This window comes from Lampetra fluviatilis, chromosome 7 (assembly GCF_964198595.1).
Source record: "Lampetra fluviatilis chromosome 7, kcLamFluv1.1, whole genome shotgun sequence".
In the NCBI taxonomy this organism is placed as follows: Eukaryota; Metazoa; Chordata; class Hyperoartia; order Petromyzontiformes; family Petromyzontidae; genus Lampetra; species Lampetra fluviatilis.
Window position 1 is genome coordinate 16098481 of NC_136281.1, and position 19526 is coordinate 16118006.

Consider the following 19526-nt stretch of genomic DNA (forward strand, 5'->3'; position numbering starts at 1 on the left):
GGGGAGGGGAGACAGATGGAGAGGGCCTGTGCCCAGCGAGCCACCGGTAGCGCGCTGGCCTGCCAGCCCGAGGTGCATCGCACCCCCGATTGGCACGGTTGGCTACATATGGTGCGAATGAAGTTCAACGTACATACGTACATGCATCATTGTCACTACGTGACTGTTTTATGTATGTATGTTAAACTCATTTCGCACCTTACGCAGCCAACAGTGCTAATCGGAGGTGCGGGGGAAAGGACAACAAACTAAACACAAAAAGCAGGTGATGGTGTCGTGAGCATGCCTTCATCCAGCAATGGATTGACCTATGCTGATGATGACATGCCCTAGTTGGGTGCAGCGGTGGTGTTGTTGGTCGCGTACTGCGCTGTGTATCTGGTGATGTCATAACATCAGTGGTGAGTGATATCCGAACTCGTCGAGGGCCACCCTTCACCAACCAGCACGGCGAAATATGGTTCAGACAACCTCCGTGACCAACATAGCATGGGGAGGCCTTCGTTCACTTGGCCCTAGGCGACGTGGAGGAGCAATCGATCATCAACGCGGTGTCCCTACCATTGTGTGTGTCAATTACTCTCGTTATCGCCCACCACGACTCCAGCAGGTGGGTGGAGGGCTATTCCGAGTGGCTACCGGTCTTAAATTACTTGATTGGTATCCAAACAGTTTATTTTCTCCCACTGAACAGGATGCACCTGGGTGATATTAACCAACCAAGGAGAGAGAGCAATGCTTTAGAAATAAAATCGTAAAGATCCATCGATCAAAACAGATGTCAGTTTAACACGTAGGCTTTCGCGACAAATATCATCCATACGAGGTTTTTTTGGGTTAGATAGTGTAAATATATATATATAAATAGATGGATATGCGCACGACACTTGCATCGAGTCACGTATGTAAAAGCTAATTCTGTCTGATGTATGCAATTTCTATGATAATTACATTTAGAGCAGTGGAGTAAACAATACTATATAAACAAGACAGTACATTTTAAAATCTCGCTGTGCGAGTTGATTAATTGTCATAAATGAATCGTCACATGGCTAATCATGAGCTCGTGATCAAAGGCAACGGCCGGCTTGTGCATAGCTGTGCTCTTTAGACGTGTGCCATGTTCCCCCCCCCCCGACCCCCGTCAGCTCTGATGAGTCCGGTGTGCTTGATGATGCCGTCAATGTCGCTGGTAATGCCATCCAGAACGACAGGACGTTGCATTGTATGATGTGAGGGAGGATGTGAAATAAAACTATTTCGTGTAAATTTTTTAAAAAAGAATGTTAGCCATGCGTGTTCATCACTCGCCCCCTGGTGGACAAGCTGCGGAACGATCAGCTGACAGCTCAAACATGAAGGTGGCAAGAAAATGCCATCTGGTCGGATGATAAAATGCATACAATTATTACTATGCCAAACTAAATACGCGGCTTGTTAACCAATTTGTTATTCGTATACTCAACCTGAATACATTCCCCTTGAGAGTGTCCTATTTCAAGACAACACGTGAGAGAATTATCCATTCCATCACCGTGCATCCCACTCCAGCTGTTGAGGCTGATACACCGTTAGTGGGCCGCAATCCGTGAGATTGTTTCATATTTTGTTGTATCAAAACGTACGCATCCGCGCATGCCAGAGCGGAGTGCATCATGGACAACAATTCTCTCGTGTCATTTGCCACATGTTTGGTTATTTTTCACTTCAATGTTTACAAGTAGACGTGCTATTAAAACAAAACTATTGTTTTTGTTTAGTTTAAACCTTGCTTGGGAAAAGCAGCAAGTCATTTCACCGAATGTGCCCTGGACAAATGAGCAACCAAACGATGAACGGCTCGACGCTCTGAGCGTGCGGCGCGAGCCCACCGGGCGATGTCTACCGGGCATGGCGTGGTTAACGCCACGGCCAAACCCGCCAGGCGACTCGATGGATTACCAGAATCAGGGGGTCGCGATTCCATTCAATAATTTATTACCTTTGTCTTGTTTTGACCGTCCATCTCATTTGCCTCGTTTCTTGATGGCTTAATTTCTGTCTCGTTTATTCCATCTCATTCACTTAATGAGCCAGGTTCGTGTAGAATTTGCACGAACATTAAATAGTCCATTCTTACCCGCACGATTTGATGCGTGTGCATCGCGAGCATAACAACGTGAATGGATCGATGATGAAACGTGACAAGCCGACTATCCACCGTGTTTGCCACATTCAAGAGCTCGGTCCAGCAGAGGGCGCCAGCACTTTATTGAAATAGCTGACACTGGACACGTGGTGGGGAGGAGGAGAGGGACAATAGCACACGATTACCAAAACATGTGTCGCGCTGGTGATTTACCATGTCTTGCACGTCGTGTAAGGTGTTGGAGAGGTGGGGCACACCATTCACCAAAGTGACTCCTTCCTCTGCCAGGGCTACGGGCAGAAACAGAAACGTAACAACAAAAGCACGGTCACTGCAGGTAACGAACACAACCAGGTAGGGCTTCCATTTCAAAGTTGTTCGCACAAATTTTAACCTCACACAAGGCAGCTGCGCAACAGTTAATCCCACTACTCTTAGGACCTATGATGCTTGGCTGATTTGGTGTAAATGCTGAAGGAATACGTTGTGAGATGCATTTACATAGAATATTAAGAATTTCAAATGAGTAATTTTACAGTGACCCACCTGAATTTGATTTCCAGCCACAGCTAACATCTATGGCGAGTGATAACTGAACCGATCCTGCACCCCCCCCATTCACCAACCCCCACTGACCAGCGTGGTGAAGTATGGTCAATCAATCCCCATGACCAACATGGCATGGGGAGGCCTTCATGCATATGTTAAAAACTAAAACTATATATATAAAAAAAAAATTTTGCCAGGTAAGGCCCACTGAGCTCTATAGTTCTTTTTCAGAAGCAGCCTGGCGACAATGATAGCTCAACGAAGTGGCTTACCATCTAGAAACTTATAGTTGCCAAATATTCTAAACGCATGTTTCTAAATGAGGAGGGAAAAACCGGAGGAACCGCAGAAAAATCCACGCGACCACGGGGAGATCATGCAAACTCCAAATATATAGGCGTCAGGGTTGGCGAGGGAGATAGGATCTCGCCACCATGGCGAAGCTGATTAACACACACACACACGCTTATAGACATCAGAGGCACTGCTATGGCATTGCATAAAAGCCACGATTCTCTTGAAATTCGAAACAAAGGTCACCGATCGAATGATCGCGTTATTGGGAGATGGATGCGGACGGTGACACGGGGATCCGAGCGTGCCGTGCGCACGAGGTGACGTGGCGTGCCGGGAGAGCGCGCGGGCACCTTGGGCCGCCAGGATGCGGTTGTAGCTGACCAGGATCTCGCCGTCCGAAAAGTTTCTGTCGCCGGTTTCCGTCTCGGTGATGGAGATGAGCGAGCTGCTGGGGGTGTTTTCCCGTGGCAGCGGCGAGCGTGGGGACAGCGAGGGGGACAGCGGCGGCGGCGGCGTTGGCAACCGCGTCACGGGGACCGGGCTGGGCACTGGGGGCCCCACCAGACTTGTGGGCTCCTCCTCGCGCTGCACCGACATCACCCTGTGCCCACAACAGACAAAGATCCCCCGTGTAGGCTTTAACAGACTGTCGGGGCAAGTGCTGTTAGCGAGTAGCGCCTATGAAGGCCGGCATGGCACATGAGGGGGTGGGAGGCCAGCACCGCGACCAGCTGGCCACGTTTGTTTCCCTAACACACGCACACACAGGAGCACAATGTCTGTGGCGTACACATACGCTTGTAGTCGCCGTACATGGATAGCGAAGTTGGGAAGATTGGTCAAATAAGTAAATAAAGTGACGATAAAATGTTTTTTCTTTTCTTCGTTCAGATATAAATGGCAACCACCTCCAAATTCCACGGTGAGACACGATTTGTAAAATAATTGCTTGGCCTGACGACTTCAAAAGTAGTTTTGGTTTGTCATCTTCTGACGCCATGCTCTGATACAAGATGGTGCGCTGCTATCTGGGAGAGTTCCAAATGGAACTGTATACATCTCGTGACATGATGCCCCGAGTCCAATCGTCATACAATCCGGGGATGAACAACAAACAAGAGAGGCACGAGCAGAACGCTGCAATTTCTGTAAAAACGCCTCCGCTCGTGACACCAGAGGGCGCCCCGACACCACGCTCCGTGTAAGTCTCTTCCACACTGCGCAACATTTCACTGCCATGAGATGCATCTCAATGCAGTGCCAAAGACTTCTCGCTACAAAAAAGGAGGTTCATTTTAGAACGGCGAGAAGTTGGTTTCTTGGTAACAGTAACAATGCTGTGAGAGCAACGGAACGGGAGGTGTCCATTGCCCCGGGGGCTCGGAGGACAGAAGCCCACGGTGGTTTCTTGCTCAGAAGGACCTCACGGATCAGCGAGATTCCCCCCCACCTCGTGATCATACCAACGTGGGATCACGGGTAATACGGGTGACGCCGAGCTGCTGACGACACTCACACGGGCGGGCGACGCGGCGACTCTTTGGGCCGCGGGCTCGGGTTCTCCTCTTCCAGGGGCAGCTCTGCGTCCCCCCAGGGGTTGGCAGTCGGCAGGGGCTCGGGGGTGGGGGCCCTCGCAGAGGCCGGAGGGGACGGGCTGGGCGCCGGCGTGGCGACCGCCACAATCGTCACCGGCAATGGGCCCTCTGCCGCGCGTGATCACGGGGGGGGAGGGGGGGGTGGTACGATGGTTAGTGCCCTGCACGACGAACCTGCACTGCAATGGTGAGTGATGTCAGATCACTTCCTGCATTCCCTCCCCAGCCTTTACCCACTCACGCTGACCAGTGTGGTGAAATATGGTCAAAACACCCCCATGGTCCGTACGATGTGGAAAGGCCTTTATCGAAAAGTATCACGTAGGTATAAAATAAAATAAATCACGTTCCGGGCGCAACACAAGCGTCTATCACCACCTGATGATGGATGCTTGTGTTGCGCCCGAAACATCGTGATTTATTTTATTTTATACCTACGTGACTTTACCGAAAGAACCAAAGAGTATGGATTCCTGCAGTCACGAAAACTTCAAATCAACATTATCTTGAGAATGGCTGGAATTATTTTTTATTGTTTTATTCATTCACCCAACAACCAAATTATAACCGGATGTTTAAGCCTGATTGGAGACTGCCTGGGAATGCCAGGCATTGTACTCTTGGTTTGCAAGGGAGCCAGGAGATGTTAGCACAGAAATAGCTGAATGAATCTAATTCTGTGGAGCTTTCGCTGTTATCTCCTCGTATGTGTGGGTTTTCTCCAAGTACTCTGGCTTCTTCCAACATGCCAAGCACACATTTAATGGACTTGGCCGAACATCTCAATGCAAAACCTTCCAGAAAATTGATATTGAGAGAAAGTGGGGTTTTAATTGGTAAATAAAGGTTATCGTTATTCTCTGGTGATATACCGTGTGTGCCATAATTTTGTACCCATCCATTCTTTACTAAGCCTTGGCATTACGTCCACCACTTTTAACACAAATGTGCATGTCAGACAATTGATTAGTATGCTTTGGTGACCAATTGTTATGTGTGCAATTTACACTTAAACAGTGACGTGTACTTAATGAATACTGATAATTATGGGAAAGAGTGTATATCATAAAATGAAATTGACCTTGAAAACAACAAAACACAGGAGGCAAACAAGCTCTCTGGACATCGCTATAAAGAAGGGCCTTGCTGTCCGGTTAGGGCTGGATCGTAACAGGAACGGGTGATACTTTGCCAAACTGGTCGTGTAATTCCACCCGCCGTATTCATCAGACTTTGAGTAGATCATACGTGCCAGAAATCTGAGCGATAATGAAACAGTAGAATACACAACCTGCGTAGTATCCTAGCAATGGCACCGGTGTGAGACCCTGGCCAGGTGAACGCAGCATGCTCGCCAGGCGATATGCGATGCCCTGCCTGGCCGTGCGCACGATACCCAACCTTAGGGTTACGCAAACACTGACCTTGTGCCAACTCTGGGCCAGTCGGGATGCCCTCCGACTCCTCCGACTCTGAGAGGGACGTGTGCGGCGTCGGCACCGGCGTGCGAACGCGAGGTGCATCCGCGCGCGCGTCCGGCGAGGGCACGCGGGGAGGGGTGTGCTGGGGGGTGGGCAGCGGCGTGGGCACCATGCGGGGCTGGGGCGCGACACGAACGTTCAAGTAGGTTACCAGCGGCGGTGTCGGACCGGCGGGGTCGTGAGCGTCTCATAACACTGCGCCCGCCCGCCCCCCCTCCACCCCAACCCTCACCGCTCAAATGTGTCACTCGTGCCAAGCTGCGACGTGGCCTGCCGGGAGCAGCTTAGGAAAATGAAACGAGTAAGTCGCTTCCAGACACCACGATTTCATTCCTGCCAGTGACTTGTGGAGGGAAGATGAGAAAGGCAGAGAACCAGTGACCACCAGATGGCAGCGTTGGAGCAGGAATGGGCAGCGTTTGCCGCCCTCTGGATTTAATCACCGCAGCCAATGACAGAAACAGGATGTGAGCCTGGCCCCGCGTGTGAGCGGGGTTGTGCATAACCTGCTCGTCACGAGGAATACTAATTCTTTTCGCGCAGCCACTGCCACTGGCTGCAATGTCTCCCTCCAGGGGTTTGGCTCCCTGCTGCCCATCGCTCGTGAAATATGCGTTGTGATTTGGAGGCTTTTTAAGATTCCCATCCAGCAAACGTGTATTCATACCATCAAATTTAAATGCGGTCAAACCTGCAGGTAATTTTCCAAATTAATCTCCAGAATATAGCCGTAAGCAGTGGCTAGAACAGGATGACGATGCTCAATGTTGCAATCGGCCCTCGCTGAGATAATGAGAGCTGACGTAATTTACTTAGTGGATGCAATCTGACACGAACAATTGTGCAAGGTGTCACGTGTTTAACCTGGTGTTAAATTCACGGACAATATATCCCCGCTTCCCGATTAATTACATGACATTACCAATGCATATGGAGTAACTTTGTATGGCACTCACCAATACGGTACCTTACATATTAATATCACTTACAATTGTGTACACTGATGTACCATATGTAAATCTACAGATAAAATGTAAAGGTGCAGGCCTGAAATTGCTCACGCCTGGCAGACGGGCCTCCGCTAGAGCGAACTCAAGAGGGTATTTGGTCTATTCTTCCACGTTGACCAGACGTGTTGGAAAGAGGTAGGCATACTCACACTTTAGCTCACTACATGCAGTTCGACTCACTGTGTGTGAACCCATTTGTATCGCTTGGTGGGCAGAGGCGGGAAGATGTAAAAAAAAAACTCGCCCCGTTGTTTCGACTGCCGCCCCCCGGAATATGGAATCGAATCGGCGACGTCTGGATTGCAAGTCGCGTCTGCTCACCATTAAACCGCGGGCGGCTCTCATATAAAACTATAGAGCTCCGAAAATAAAACACTCGCACAAAGTGACGGAAAAAGGAACAGTGGCTCATTAAAAAAAAGTCTAGTTTTGCAATGAAATTGTAACAACCCTACCCAATTGATGTCTGGCTCTACAATGCCACCAGACACACGCCTCTTGCAATATACACTCTCAGAGCCAGCAATTACACCCGTCATGGCTCTAACGCAGGCTGGAACACGCTGTGCTACAATGAACACTGCAGCGGGAGTGGAAAAACAGAGAAACCTTGTCTTAGAAACAGAGAAACCTTGTCTTATTACAACCTTGTTACGGCACCATGTTTTTGATCAGTTTTGGGCTGCTCATTTCTCTCCCCACTTTTTTTTGTCACGTTTTAATATGCATTTTTATTTAATTTTACACCTTTGTGAGAAAAAAAAAACCTTTTTCTCACTTGGCTTGGATGGAAATCTATAGCTATGAATGAGGGTTTTTTTTAGACGTAGGTGATGACACGAAAAGAAATGCCTTTTCAAAAACGTTAAAATCATAACAGTAAGATTCCCAGAAAACACGTCAATGTAATTAGGCTTTTCAGATTATTCATAGGTTGACAAAAAAATACATTGGAATTCAGAATTTTAAAAACAAGTGAATATGTAAATATGTTTATCTGTCATCCTAAAATCATCATTAGAATGCAGGGATAGACAGAGACATGCAGATGAGGCACGAGCTCACATATTATTACCCCGGTGTTTAATTTATTTGATAAGGAAGATAAAGCACTAACATTAGAGGCTAAACTGGCGAGCGTTAATTCATGCTACTATCTCACGAAAGGGGAGGAAAAAGCTAGAGTCGGTATAACACTGTGGTGCCGGTCTAATAAAAAACATAATTGACTTCATGGTGAATGCAGAGTTATGATTTGCTGTAACTCATGGCTAGGGTTAGGGCTACGACTTGCCCTGGACAGGAATAAACACTGGCACTGGGTAATGGTTAATGCTGCTAGGAATTTAATAATTCAACGCCCCCTTGCAATTCCATGAATTGTCACGACTCGGGTTGTTATTTTATTCAACAATCAATGCTTTTGTTATCACTGCAGTGAATGCAGCATCTCCCGTGACTGCGTGTCTTGGTCACATGAACCGATTGTAATGCACACGAAGTAAAAATAATCCACCCTTACGTGATTTGGTGCACGTATCGTGAGCGCAATAATCAATTTTAATTCACGTGCCTAGTTGATAATAAATCCATGGCCAAATAAATACAACACAAGACGTGTTCCCCGCTCAGTGAGCAGAAGGAGAGAAACGCGTGGAGCGGTGGTCACCGCGGCGTTTGCGCCGTACCGGTGAGCGCGCTCGTGGGGGCGACCGGGCCGCCTGCCTCGCCGGCCCCGCGTCGGGACGCTGACCCAGGGTGACGGCGACGACCTCGGCCAGCGATTCGGCCACCAGCGCCCGCACGAGATCCGAGTCCACGGGGAGCCCCGCGTCCACAAACAGCTGCAGGCCCCCACCGCCCGCTGCCTCCACTGCAAAGACAAAGAGCCCCCGTATAGCCTAAACAGACTGTTGGGGCAAGGGCCATATTTTCACACCACACCAGGTACTTATTTGAGACTCAGTTGACCTAAGGGATGCCCGGGACCGATTCAGATAATCGTCACTTGTGTTGGCCGTGAGTGGGAATCGAACATGGGTTGCCGGGTTCGTAGTGCAGCGCACGCGCACACATGCACCCAAGTCAAGAGCCGCATGGCTCACAGGGCTATACCTAATTAATAAAACTGAAAACTGAGTTTCTGATCGTATACCAACCTTGATAGGTGCTCACTAACAGCACGTACCCCAATAGCCTCTGTAGGCTATGTAGGCTGATGAGACATTGAATGTCAAAACCGGTCCAGAGTTTGCTGGTATTAAACCAATGGCCTCTCTGAAGTGATGTCTTAATTGTGGAGATACAAATACGAGGAGGCGTACTGTCCATTAATTTATTTTGTGACATATATTTTCTCCACGACGCTTCACGATTATTTTGTGTTCCTGTACAATAGATCCGGCAAACACCATCCACTCGGTCAATGTGAAAAGGGGCGGGGGGAAGGGTACTAAACTCCGCTGTATATTTTGGAAATTAAGCATTTTTGTGGAACAAAATAGATCGGGGCAAAGAGCTTTTGGGCACGTGTCTCCTCCAGCAGCGGTGACGGGGCAGGAGGGTCCAGCGATGAAACACTTTCCCGCCACTAAAGAATGCACCCCTTTACAGCAGCGAGAGCAAACAATCTTAAGAATCCTGCAACTGCGCACTTAAGGAACTGCTGAGTCGGCAAACAGAGAGGGCATTTGTTAGTGCTGTGGGGGTGTGGGTCCAGAGTGTGTTTGCATACAAGGGTGTGTGTGCAGCGCTCGGGGTAGGTCAAGAAGAAGCCGATTGTTAACACTTCAGAAGGATCAATAGAAATCCATGGAGACGCCAACTTGCTTTGACAAAAAACACACATGCTTACACTATCAGCAAAAAACTTTCTTTTGCAGAGATTAATTGTAACAAACGTGCATTTCCACTTCACATAAATAATTTTACAGTCGAGTGAAAATTTAAAGATGTTTATGAAATTACCCTCAGCACAGCAGTTTTACATCAAAACAAAGCAACCGGGCATACCAATCATTCCACAAACTTGTCTGCAAGTCAGCAGCTCTTGGGCTGGAAGAGAGAGATATTTATAGACCACACCATCCACTTCCCAGAATCGAGCAATCCTCATTCCCAGAAATTGGGAATCGATTCTGCGCTTCACTAATAAGTTACGATTGCCCCGGTGCCATTACCGATGTCAGATCCATACGGCCGGCCCTCCTCACTCTCCGACTCGGAGGCCTCCTCCTGCTGCCGCTGCCGTTGGAGACGGGGCAGCAGCTCGGTCACGACACGAGCCATCAGCTCCTGCTCCACCCTAAACCCCAACAGACACACGAGGGGCGACCGAGATGGGGCACGAGAGTGGGAGGACGTGGTCCCGCACACAAAAAAAACGCAGGTGTGACCTTGGGCTGCGTCGCTTCGTGCCGGGCCGTAAACATCCCCGTGCGCACGTGCGTTTCTCTGACGCCACTTCAAGCCACCGGGTGAACAGAGTACTCCAGTAAGCCACGCAGGACTAAAACCGTCGCTCCTTCTGTTTCCATAACAGAGGCGTTCGACCATGACCCTGTCCCTGCACGATGCAGGTTCATGTTTACAGTGGGCACCAGATAAATATGGGCAAACAGGAAAATGCCACGCGGTCAACGCGCTCGCCGTAAAAACCAGGAAGTATCTGCAACCGCCCCCCTCTTATATCTACGGAAAGTTACTAAAGCTGTAAAGTAAATGTGAGAGACCACGGTGACACCGTTGAAAGAAGCACGCGGTCGTCCGTGAGCCTCACAGTCCAAATCATTCATTTCACATTTATCCGCAAATAAAGCAGGAAAACACAATGTCTCTCTGTAACTATTTTCATCGGGGTGCCTTTTGCAAAGGACAGCATTAATCTCTAAGGGTCTTGGTTTACTAAAGGTCACTGAACGGAACTTTGGTGAACAGCACCGCGTGAAGAATTGCAGTAGACTGCCGGCGACGGCCACAAGGTTGTGTCGAGGCTGCGCCACAGACAGGAAGGGCCCCACTGTACCATATGAGCAGCTGGCCGTGCGTTGGGTCCCGCTGACGCAGTTTCAACTCAACGTCCACCCGCGGGGTCACAGGAGCCGGGGCCCTGTACGGGAAGCTGGGGGCCCCCGTGGGATCCACGTCAGACTCGGCATAGCCATTCAGCTCAATGATTGGGCCGTCAGAGAACTCCTCCTCTGCCTCAATTCCCTAGAATGATACAAATGAAGAATAACATTTTTTTTTTTACTCACCGAATATATTATTACCGTGAATATTTTTCCCCACGTGAAAAGTAATTGAAATGCGTGCAAGCGATGTTGAAGTAAAAGCAGACATCGGTCATATTTCAGTGTTGCCCTACAGGAAAACTTGCCACTCAATACAGTACAATAGTCTACTTACTATGCCCTGGCCCTATTAACTCAAATGTTCTCGGAAATTGAATATTAAGCGTGGCATTTATTACGTTAAAACACCATGGTGATTCATTTCTTGAAATAACAAGGTTTCAAAATTAGTTTGACATAGAAAATACTGCCACGTGTATCCCTCATCGTGCTGCTTTGCGCTATTGACATTTTTCACAAGCCGATGTGAATCACGTTGACGCCAGATGCCTGTAGACGAGTCATGAAGGGAGAAGCGCTGCCCGCAGAGGGTTCGCTGAACATTCAAGGCACATCTGTATTCCATCGCTATCGCTAGGTTAACCCGTGTCATGAATTTGTTCCACACTTCTTATACGGGTATCGGTCTTATCTCGCCCACGGGGGGGGGGGGGGAAACCCTTTAAAAATGTCAATGGTTTTAACGACATTTCAAAAGTTTATTTCAGTTGCTCTATTTTCCCTTTTGGATGTACAGAATGCATCGTTGTACGAGCGGGCAATGGCAGGAACCCCTGTGGAGGCTTTGGGAAAGGTGAACTTGAGAGGAGTTCGCATCCAAAACACCGTCGCGCCATTGGGCTTCCACCGATCCCGCTAACCTGGAATACCAATGAAGCCGAAACAAAACACCCCCTCTTCTTTGTGCCCGAGAGCCACAGTTTGGCATCAATCGCCTGCCCCGGCTGGTCTCGAGGGAGGCCCAGGGCAGGGGCAGGAGGTGGCGGCGGCAGGATGGTGGTGGTGGTGGTGCCGGCAGCCCGGGGGGGGGGGGGGGCGGGGAAATGGCATCGGTGGAAGGAAAAAAAAACAACAACCCGCTTTGGTGAGGCTTGTCCCATGAAACCGCAGAAAATGGAATTCGGAAAAAATAAAGAGGCTTTCATTTTTTTGTTTCTGGCAGAGGGAATTGGCTCTGAATGGTGGGTTGTTTGCCACCCCGAAGTTGAATCGCACTCTCATTCAAAGACTACCAAAAATGTACGTGGGTGTCTAGACGTCTGGCTGCGTATTCGAGGAGGCTGAGATTAGACTTTATGCACACAAGGGTAACACATTTTTTGGACGTAATAGAAAGCATTAGCGAGATGATACAAAGCTGTTCCAAGGCGTGCGTTGGGAAATGTAAAAAAGTGCCAATTTCCTCAAATTCTCATTGCAACAGAACTTTTAAACAAAAATGTTTAGCCAACGTGACCTCATTTGCAAAGCAAATCGTAACAAAATCGCACAATCAATGGCCTTTGAAAAACTAAACTACGTGAAATATGAATTCAAGTAATTTTCATTTTAAAAAATGTAAGTTTTGAAGTTGGAATGAAATTCATTTGTGTCCATTCATAACGGTGCTGCGTGGAAAAGCGGGCAAAATATCTTCTCGAGGTCGGCTCTCTGAAGCTCGCTCTACTGGAGCCTCTCACGCGTGAGCGCAAACTTACAGACCTGGGGCAGGTCTGTGACGTTGATGAAGCTTGTTCCAGGAAAGCCATCCTCCCTCTCGCTCAGATCTGGAGGCTGCCAGAGGCATAAGAGTTCACAGGCACGGGCACAAAAATAAAACGTAAACTACTGTAGCGGCAAGGAAGGCAAAATAAACACGATGCCCTGTGCAATCCATCAGACCGTGCCACTTCATGTGTGGGAGAATGATACAGCTTGTGCCGTGAAAGAACGCTCGAATTTGGAGCTGCAAAAGCAACGCATTTTGTTTGTTTGAATGAAATAACCACAGAGGCTCCAAACACACGCTCAGTCGAGGCGCCCTGCAGGCCCTGCGCCGCGTGCCCCAGTTCACCACTGCCGCGTCAGGCGGTCGGGGCCTGGTTTGATTCGGCCGCCGCGGAAGCGCAGAGGACTCGGTACCTGTGGGGCTCCCTCTGCCGTAGGGAGCGTCCGTGCTGGAGGCTCCGGGGATGCGTCCCTCTGAGCCGGACTGCTGCTGCTGCTGACCACGCTCTCAATGTCCACGTTTGGCAAAACCTGGGAATAGAGGAGCACAAAGCGTTTCTCTATGGCTCCGGCACAAGGACACTTTCACACGCTACTGCTGCTACTCGTGCAATGTTTGGGATAGCATTCACTGTGTATGCGAGCATTTATGAAGCATTGCACGAATGTGAACTGTAACCTATGAGAGTAACACGGCCTGGGCTGCATAAAAAATTGCCGACAATGTCTGCTAACGAGTTTCTACTTCCATACACTTTGCAAAATGTTCCAATAAAATGAGTTGCTCTCAAAAGCTGTGCAAACACGATGAATTTTACAACAACAAAAATCAACAATGTTACTGGAGGATTGCCCAGGAGTAAGGAAAAAAGATTTGACCAAAAAATGTTGAGTGACCATTAGTTTCAATTCCAAAATACGGTTATATCAGGCGATTCTTTCAGCAGCGTGTTTTTTTTTATGGGCCTACAGATGGTGTTTTTGGTCTTCATTCAGAGGGCGGTAATCACAAACGCCTTACTCTGAAACAAAACGAAATGGAAAAATAAACAGTCGGGCTTTCTTTATACGGCACAGTTTTTGTTGTTGTGTTTTCATTATTCAAAACAACATGGGGTCTCTATCACCATCTCCAAATGAAAAAAAATGTTTGCAGCTGCAAACATAAAAACGCCGAACAATATTTCATTAAAAGGAATTGGCCTTGTAATTCTAAACGTGTTTTGGCAGCTTGCTGTAGCGCGCACGGCAGGGAGCCCACCCTCTCCCACTCGCGCACCTGCACTGACAGCACCGGGGGCTCTCTCTTCTCCGACCTCATCTCCACGACGGCCACGTTGGGCCTCACGCCCACGGCACCGCCGCCGCCACGCCGCTTGCGTGGGGAGGGTGGCACCGAGGTCGTCACGGTGACCGGCCGCGGAGGGCCCGCGATGGTGACGGCAAACGGCTGTGGGACAGGCCCGTCTTTCCTCGGTGCTCCTGGTTGGGGTGAAACAACAACAATTTATTCACTGATTTTTCTTTTTAAACCCACACAAAGCGCAGGGTCGGGCGATGCTTCTGACGAGTAACGAGAATGAACACTGCTGGCTGCTTCCCGTTGATCAGGCTCCTAATGAGATCATTTGAATTCCTTGCAGCTACGGATTGTAACCTCTTTGCATCCTTTATTCCAGGAGCATGCTGATAATACGTTCCTGTTTTTCTTTTCATGCAAAATCCTATTAGCCATGATGGAGCATTCTCCCGTGAATATTTCATGACTGGAACCATGCGATGTTGTATTGACATTCTTTTTAATGCACCTTGGTAAAGACGAACAAGTGACATGTAATTGTTCTGTGTGACACTGCGAGAATATCTAAAAAGTGTTACCCACTTTGTGTACCTGCATTCTTGAAAAAAAATTGTCTTGGAGAAAGTAACTGTGACGTTGCATCGGGATATTTGAAACAAATTTTCATCAGGTTTTTATTTGCCTAACAAAAATATATAACAATGCAATGTGTTGCATATGCCAAATTGTTTTGTGTCTGAGAAGTGCACTGCATAACCGTGGAGAATGTTTCATATTTTACTTATTGGAGCGAACAGCGTGGAGCCATATAACTCTGCCTATTGCGGGTGGCAAAAATATTTGAGAACGAGACACTCCAAAAAAGGTGACACTAGCATCTCAGCAACCTCATTTCGAAGACACCTCTTCATATTCCATACATAACGAAATAAGTCCACCGCTGTAAGGGATCGCTATATTGAAAAACAGAGTAATAAGTGTGAGTCTGCGCATGTTTTTAATATCCTGTTCTCAAAACCTTTCAACTACCCCCAGCGTGTATATGTGTGTGTGTGGATGTGTGCATGTAAATTAATTAAAAAGACAGATAGCGACGGCGGCGTGCGGAGGCAGGTGTGTTCACGAGGTGTTTCCAGGGCCAAGCTTTTGCAAAGGACAAAGCCTCCGAGACGGGAGAGTGGGCGTTTGGAGCATGAGTGGCTGGCGCGAGAGTGGGCGAACAGGAGGGAGGTGGGCGTTGTGGCGCAGGGGATGGGGTTGATCTGCGATGGCCGCGAGAGTGCTATTGGAAGAGCGTGGGCGGGCGCAGATCCGTGGCATTTCAGCCTCAAGATGAGCGAGGCACCGTTGCCCCGGCGACAGAGCCTGTTGCCGGGGAAACCGGCAGCGTGACCTGAGATAATGAAGAGCTTTCTGATGGCTGCCTGCACGTCTGCCCTCCCTCCAGCCTGCTCGCCGCCCGCCTTCCCCGTGCCGGGGCCCAAAAAGAACCATGCCGCCTTGCCTAATGCAGGCTCCCGACAGCCAGCAGCCGGTAGAGACAGATTACCAGCTATATATGGAACGCCCAGCACACCACCCTCATACCCAATCCCCATCCTGTCCCCAAGCAATACAGAGAAGATGGGCAAAGCGGATGCAGAAGAAAAAAACAACACTAAAGAGACCGAAAGGGGCTTGATCTGAAGACGCACTCAGAAAAAAACGCGTAGATGGCCAGATCAACAAATGAGTAAAACACAATGCAAAACATGGCAGTGGAATGAGCATTACTTATTCAGGTTGATAATAAGTGGCCGAGCATGTCAAAACACAAAGGAGCTTTTAAAGGGGTCATGAAAATAAAAAAGCGTAAAAAGATATTGGAGAAAATGATAACTTATTGCTAAAGAGACAACAATCATCGAGTGAAATACATGCTATAACACGTGCTGGAGCGCTACATTTTAAGAGGTTTTTTTTTTCAAATATTAAGCAACCAAATTAGTCGGTAGAAAGCCATGAACTCCTTCAAAAGGACTTGCAGGCTTGTGCAGCAGTAAACAAGGGCTGGGAGCTGTTGTGAGCAAGCGAGCGAGTGAGCGTGCGCGCTTGTCCGTGTATGTATGTGTGTGCGTGTGTGGATGGGGAGCGGTTGTGCAACATTCGCGCACTGCGCTACGAACCCAGTGACCCGAGATTGATTCCCGCTCATAGCCAACACTAATGACGATTGTCTGAATCGGTCCTGGACCTTCCCTCGGTCAATTCAATCTCAAATGAGTACCTGGTGCGGTGTGTACACATCGCCACTGAGGAAACAAAGGCGGCCGGGCGTGGTGCTGCCCACCCCCTCACGTGCCGTGCCGGTCTTCATAGGTGCTGCTCGCTAACAGCACTTGCCCCAAGAGACTGCCGAACCTATATGGGGGATCTTTGTCTTTGTGTGCGTGCGTGTGCTGCAAGCTCACGTCTGCCATGCAGGCGTGAATTGAGGGGCCTGTGTGGCCGGCGCATCAGTATTCAGGGATTCGCACACAGCCAAGGTGCAAGCCTCTCCCATTTTCTTGCACCGCGGCTTACTTCGCAGTGCGTGCCTGACCTTTACATTGCTTGGAAGCCGTGGCTGATTAAATGCTCGAGGAGAGCAGTGCGGCGTTTTCATACTCACCTCAAAAGCCCACCTTAAGAACATTAACCTCCAAGTAGCACACACTGTACACGTCCCCAAAAAAACCTTGCCGGTAATTTACTGAGCAGCAAAAAAAAAGGAAAAATTCAGGAACGTTCGTAAACGGAACAAAAATATGCCGGACTCGTGAAGACATCTTCAGCTGAAATCAAGACGATGCGAGAATGTAAATCTCATCTCTCTAGAGCAAGGTGCCCCCCTCGTGCGGGTATATGCACTACATGTACACACGTGCTTTAATTTGCACAAAACGACCAGCGTGTAGCCCAGTTGGTGTCCCAATAATGAGGTCATGAGTTCAAATCCTAGTCTGGGTTTTCAGCCCCACCGCCACCGCTCTGGAGGTCATTAAACGTGGTTCCCACCCATAGAAAGATGGAGCATCCGTGACGAGCTCAGCACTGCTAAAGGAGACCCACACCCCCGGATGATGATTTTGAGCATAAACAGGCTTACAGATTTCAGTGTATTTATTTTACACTATTATTATTTCACGTGTACCGCAGCTTTCTGCCATAACGTGAGCTGTTCTAAAAATATAAGTGTTCTTGGATTATTGCGCAAGGGAATATGCTGATTACTAAGCAACACAATGGGGGAATTACATTTGCTCCAGGAAAGAAAACACACAGCGGTCACCAAATCGCGCACGCATTCGCCACAACCGCACCCATTAGAGAAACCATCTGCGATGAAGAGACCAAAAAGAAACTCAGAGGATATTCAACAAAAGAGAGCATGTACGCTCATGGAGATAAAAACGCACAGGCAATGAGCACAAAACTTGGCATGAACATAACGGCTCTATATTTTAAATACCGTTCAATGACGTAACCGATACTCGTATTCTGTATCATTGCCCTATACATAAAGATGAGCCTCGCAAGCTATTGCGGAGTCTCATTCTCGAAACATTTCGCTCGCCTCTCTTTGCACACCGCGTTCGCATTCAAATGTTTGCATCTGTGTGTGCGGCGCATTCTCAAACGCAACGGGGCCCAGATGCTTGAGGGGCTGTCTGCGAAATGTCAAAAGTTTTTAAAGATTTGTCCGCGCAACGTCATTGTCATTAATATTAACGCACACCTGCCGAGATAACTCGATTCCGCTTGGAGAGAGCACTCTGGCCAGACGAGCACTCGCGCCCGCCCCGGCACGGCCCCCGTACGTGCGCGTGCATCCGTTACTCTCGTTGTACACGTGGAGGTGAGCGTGGCAAGACACGTTCACGTCGGTGTGAGCCTCGAGGAGATGGCAGAAGCGGGCAGCGCCGACAACCGATCGCTTACGGGTCCGGCACGACGTCGATAAACTTTGCGCGTCAGCAACCAGAGTTCTCCTCGCTCAGAAGCCGGCAAACTTTGTGCCCGGGTATTTGTTTTGACGCAGAGTCAACATGACAAGCCCCCCCCCCGCCCCCTCTTGGGTACACAGGGCCCTTTGAAATAGTGGGGAATTTTGCCCGGACTTGAACTTCGCATCGCTGTGGCAGACGCACGGGGCGGTCGTCACTCTGCCACCACTTGTCCTTTCACCCTTGGCCTCCGGGAAACGGCTAAATGGCATTTGCTCCGGACAAATGTGTTTACCAGCCACATAATCCGCAGGCTACATTTTTGCATGAGAGGCATTTTGTCTGAGAGGGAATCTAGACCCAGCGGGCATTTTGGACGGAGTAAGCTGGTAATTGTGCAATTTTTGGTAATTTCCATAATTTGCCCGATGACACCAGGCCCACAATGGCCCACTACCACGCACAATTTGACAAATGTCCACATCCACAAAAATTACCAGAATGTCTACATAATCGTGTAAGGCTTCCTACATCACATTTACAAAAGCGGGCCAAAATTAGATATGAAATTAGCAAAACCAGAATACCAGACACAGACGCGCTGACCTTTTGTACTACCAGCCACCCCGATGTATTCATTAAACTATGATAAAACCACGCACAGGCCGGCACTACACCAGCAACTTAATATTTCATCAACTCCACGGGAGGTCGCTCCTTTTCTGTTGCGGCTCCTGAGGGTCTGAAATTCTGTCCCTCGGGACCTTAAGAACGATGATCATTCCTTGGCTGTGCTTAAGTCTGATCTGAAGACTCGCTCGTCTTCCTGTGCGTTCAAATGAGTCCTCGCGCCACGATGTGTCCAAGTATGCTGTTGATTTTACCATTACTGTAGTTTTGTCTTAAGAGAAGCTTGTGAAGCATCTTGAGTTGTGGTCGCATTTAGATGCTCTATAAGCCGACATTGCGATGTGAGCAATGAGCCAGACGTGGTGGCACACGCTCGTAACCCAGCACTTTGGAGGCAAGGGTTGGTGGATCGCACTTGCTTAGAAAACTTCCTAAATGGGTGGGACTGTTAGGTGGCCAGGAGATGGTGGTACAGCAAGTGGGCCCATGAACCCATCTGTGCGGAGCTTTGAGTGCTATCCCCTCGTATGCATGGGTTTTCTCCAAGTAGTCCAATTTCCTCCTGCATACTAAACACTTATTATTGGAATGGCTGAAATATTTGAAAGGATGAAGACTCAGTGAGGTTTTGCTGAATAACAATTAAAAAAGGTTTTAATACAATTATCTATAATAGATTGGGCCTTTGGGCCTGCGAGCAACAACCGTGACGGCAACGAAATCAATATCTG

General features: G+C 48.7%; 1 protein-coding gene across 5 annotated transcripts in view; it reads right to left on the reverse strand.

The window, feature by feature from the left end:
- KIAA0586 (KIAA0586 ortholog) overlaps positions 1-19526 on the reverse strand; it is a 187923-nt gene that overhangs the window by 9530 nt on the left and 158867 nt on the right. For all 5 annotated transcript variants that reach the window (XM_078858668.1, XM_078858670.1, XM_078858671.1 and 2 more), the window contains 10 exons: positions 14180-14382; positions 13315-13431; positions 12895-12966; positions 11085-11272; positions 10240-10364; positions 8749-8933; positions 5994-6168; positions 4491-4677; positions 3325-3575; positions 2342-2418 (listed from right to left, as the gene is read on the reverse strand). In XM_078858668.1, coding sequence (XP_078714794.1) covers positions 2342-2418; positions 3325-3575; positions 4491-4677; positions 5994-6168; positions 8749-8933; positions 10240-10364; positions 11085-11272; positions 12895-12966; positions 13315-13431; positions 14180-14382 — 1580 coding nt within the window. The remainder of the gene's footprint in view (positions 1-2341; positions 2419-3324; positions 3576-4490; positions 4678-5993; positions 6169-8748; positions 8934-10239; positions 10365-11084; positions 11273-12894; positions 12967-13314; positions 13432-14179; positions 14383-19526) is intronic.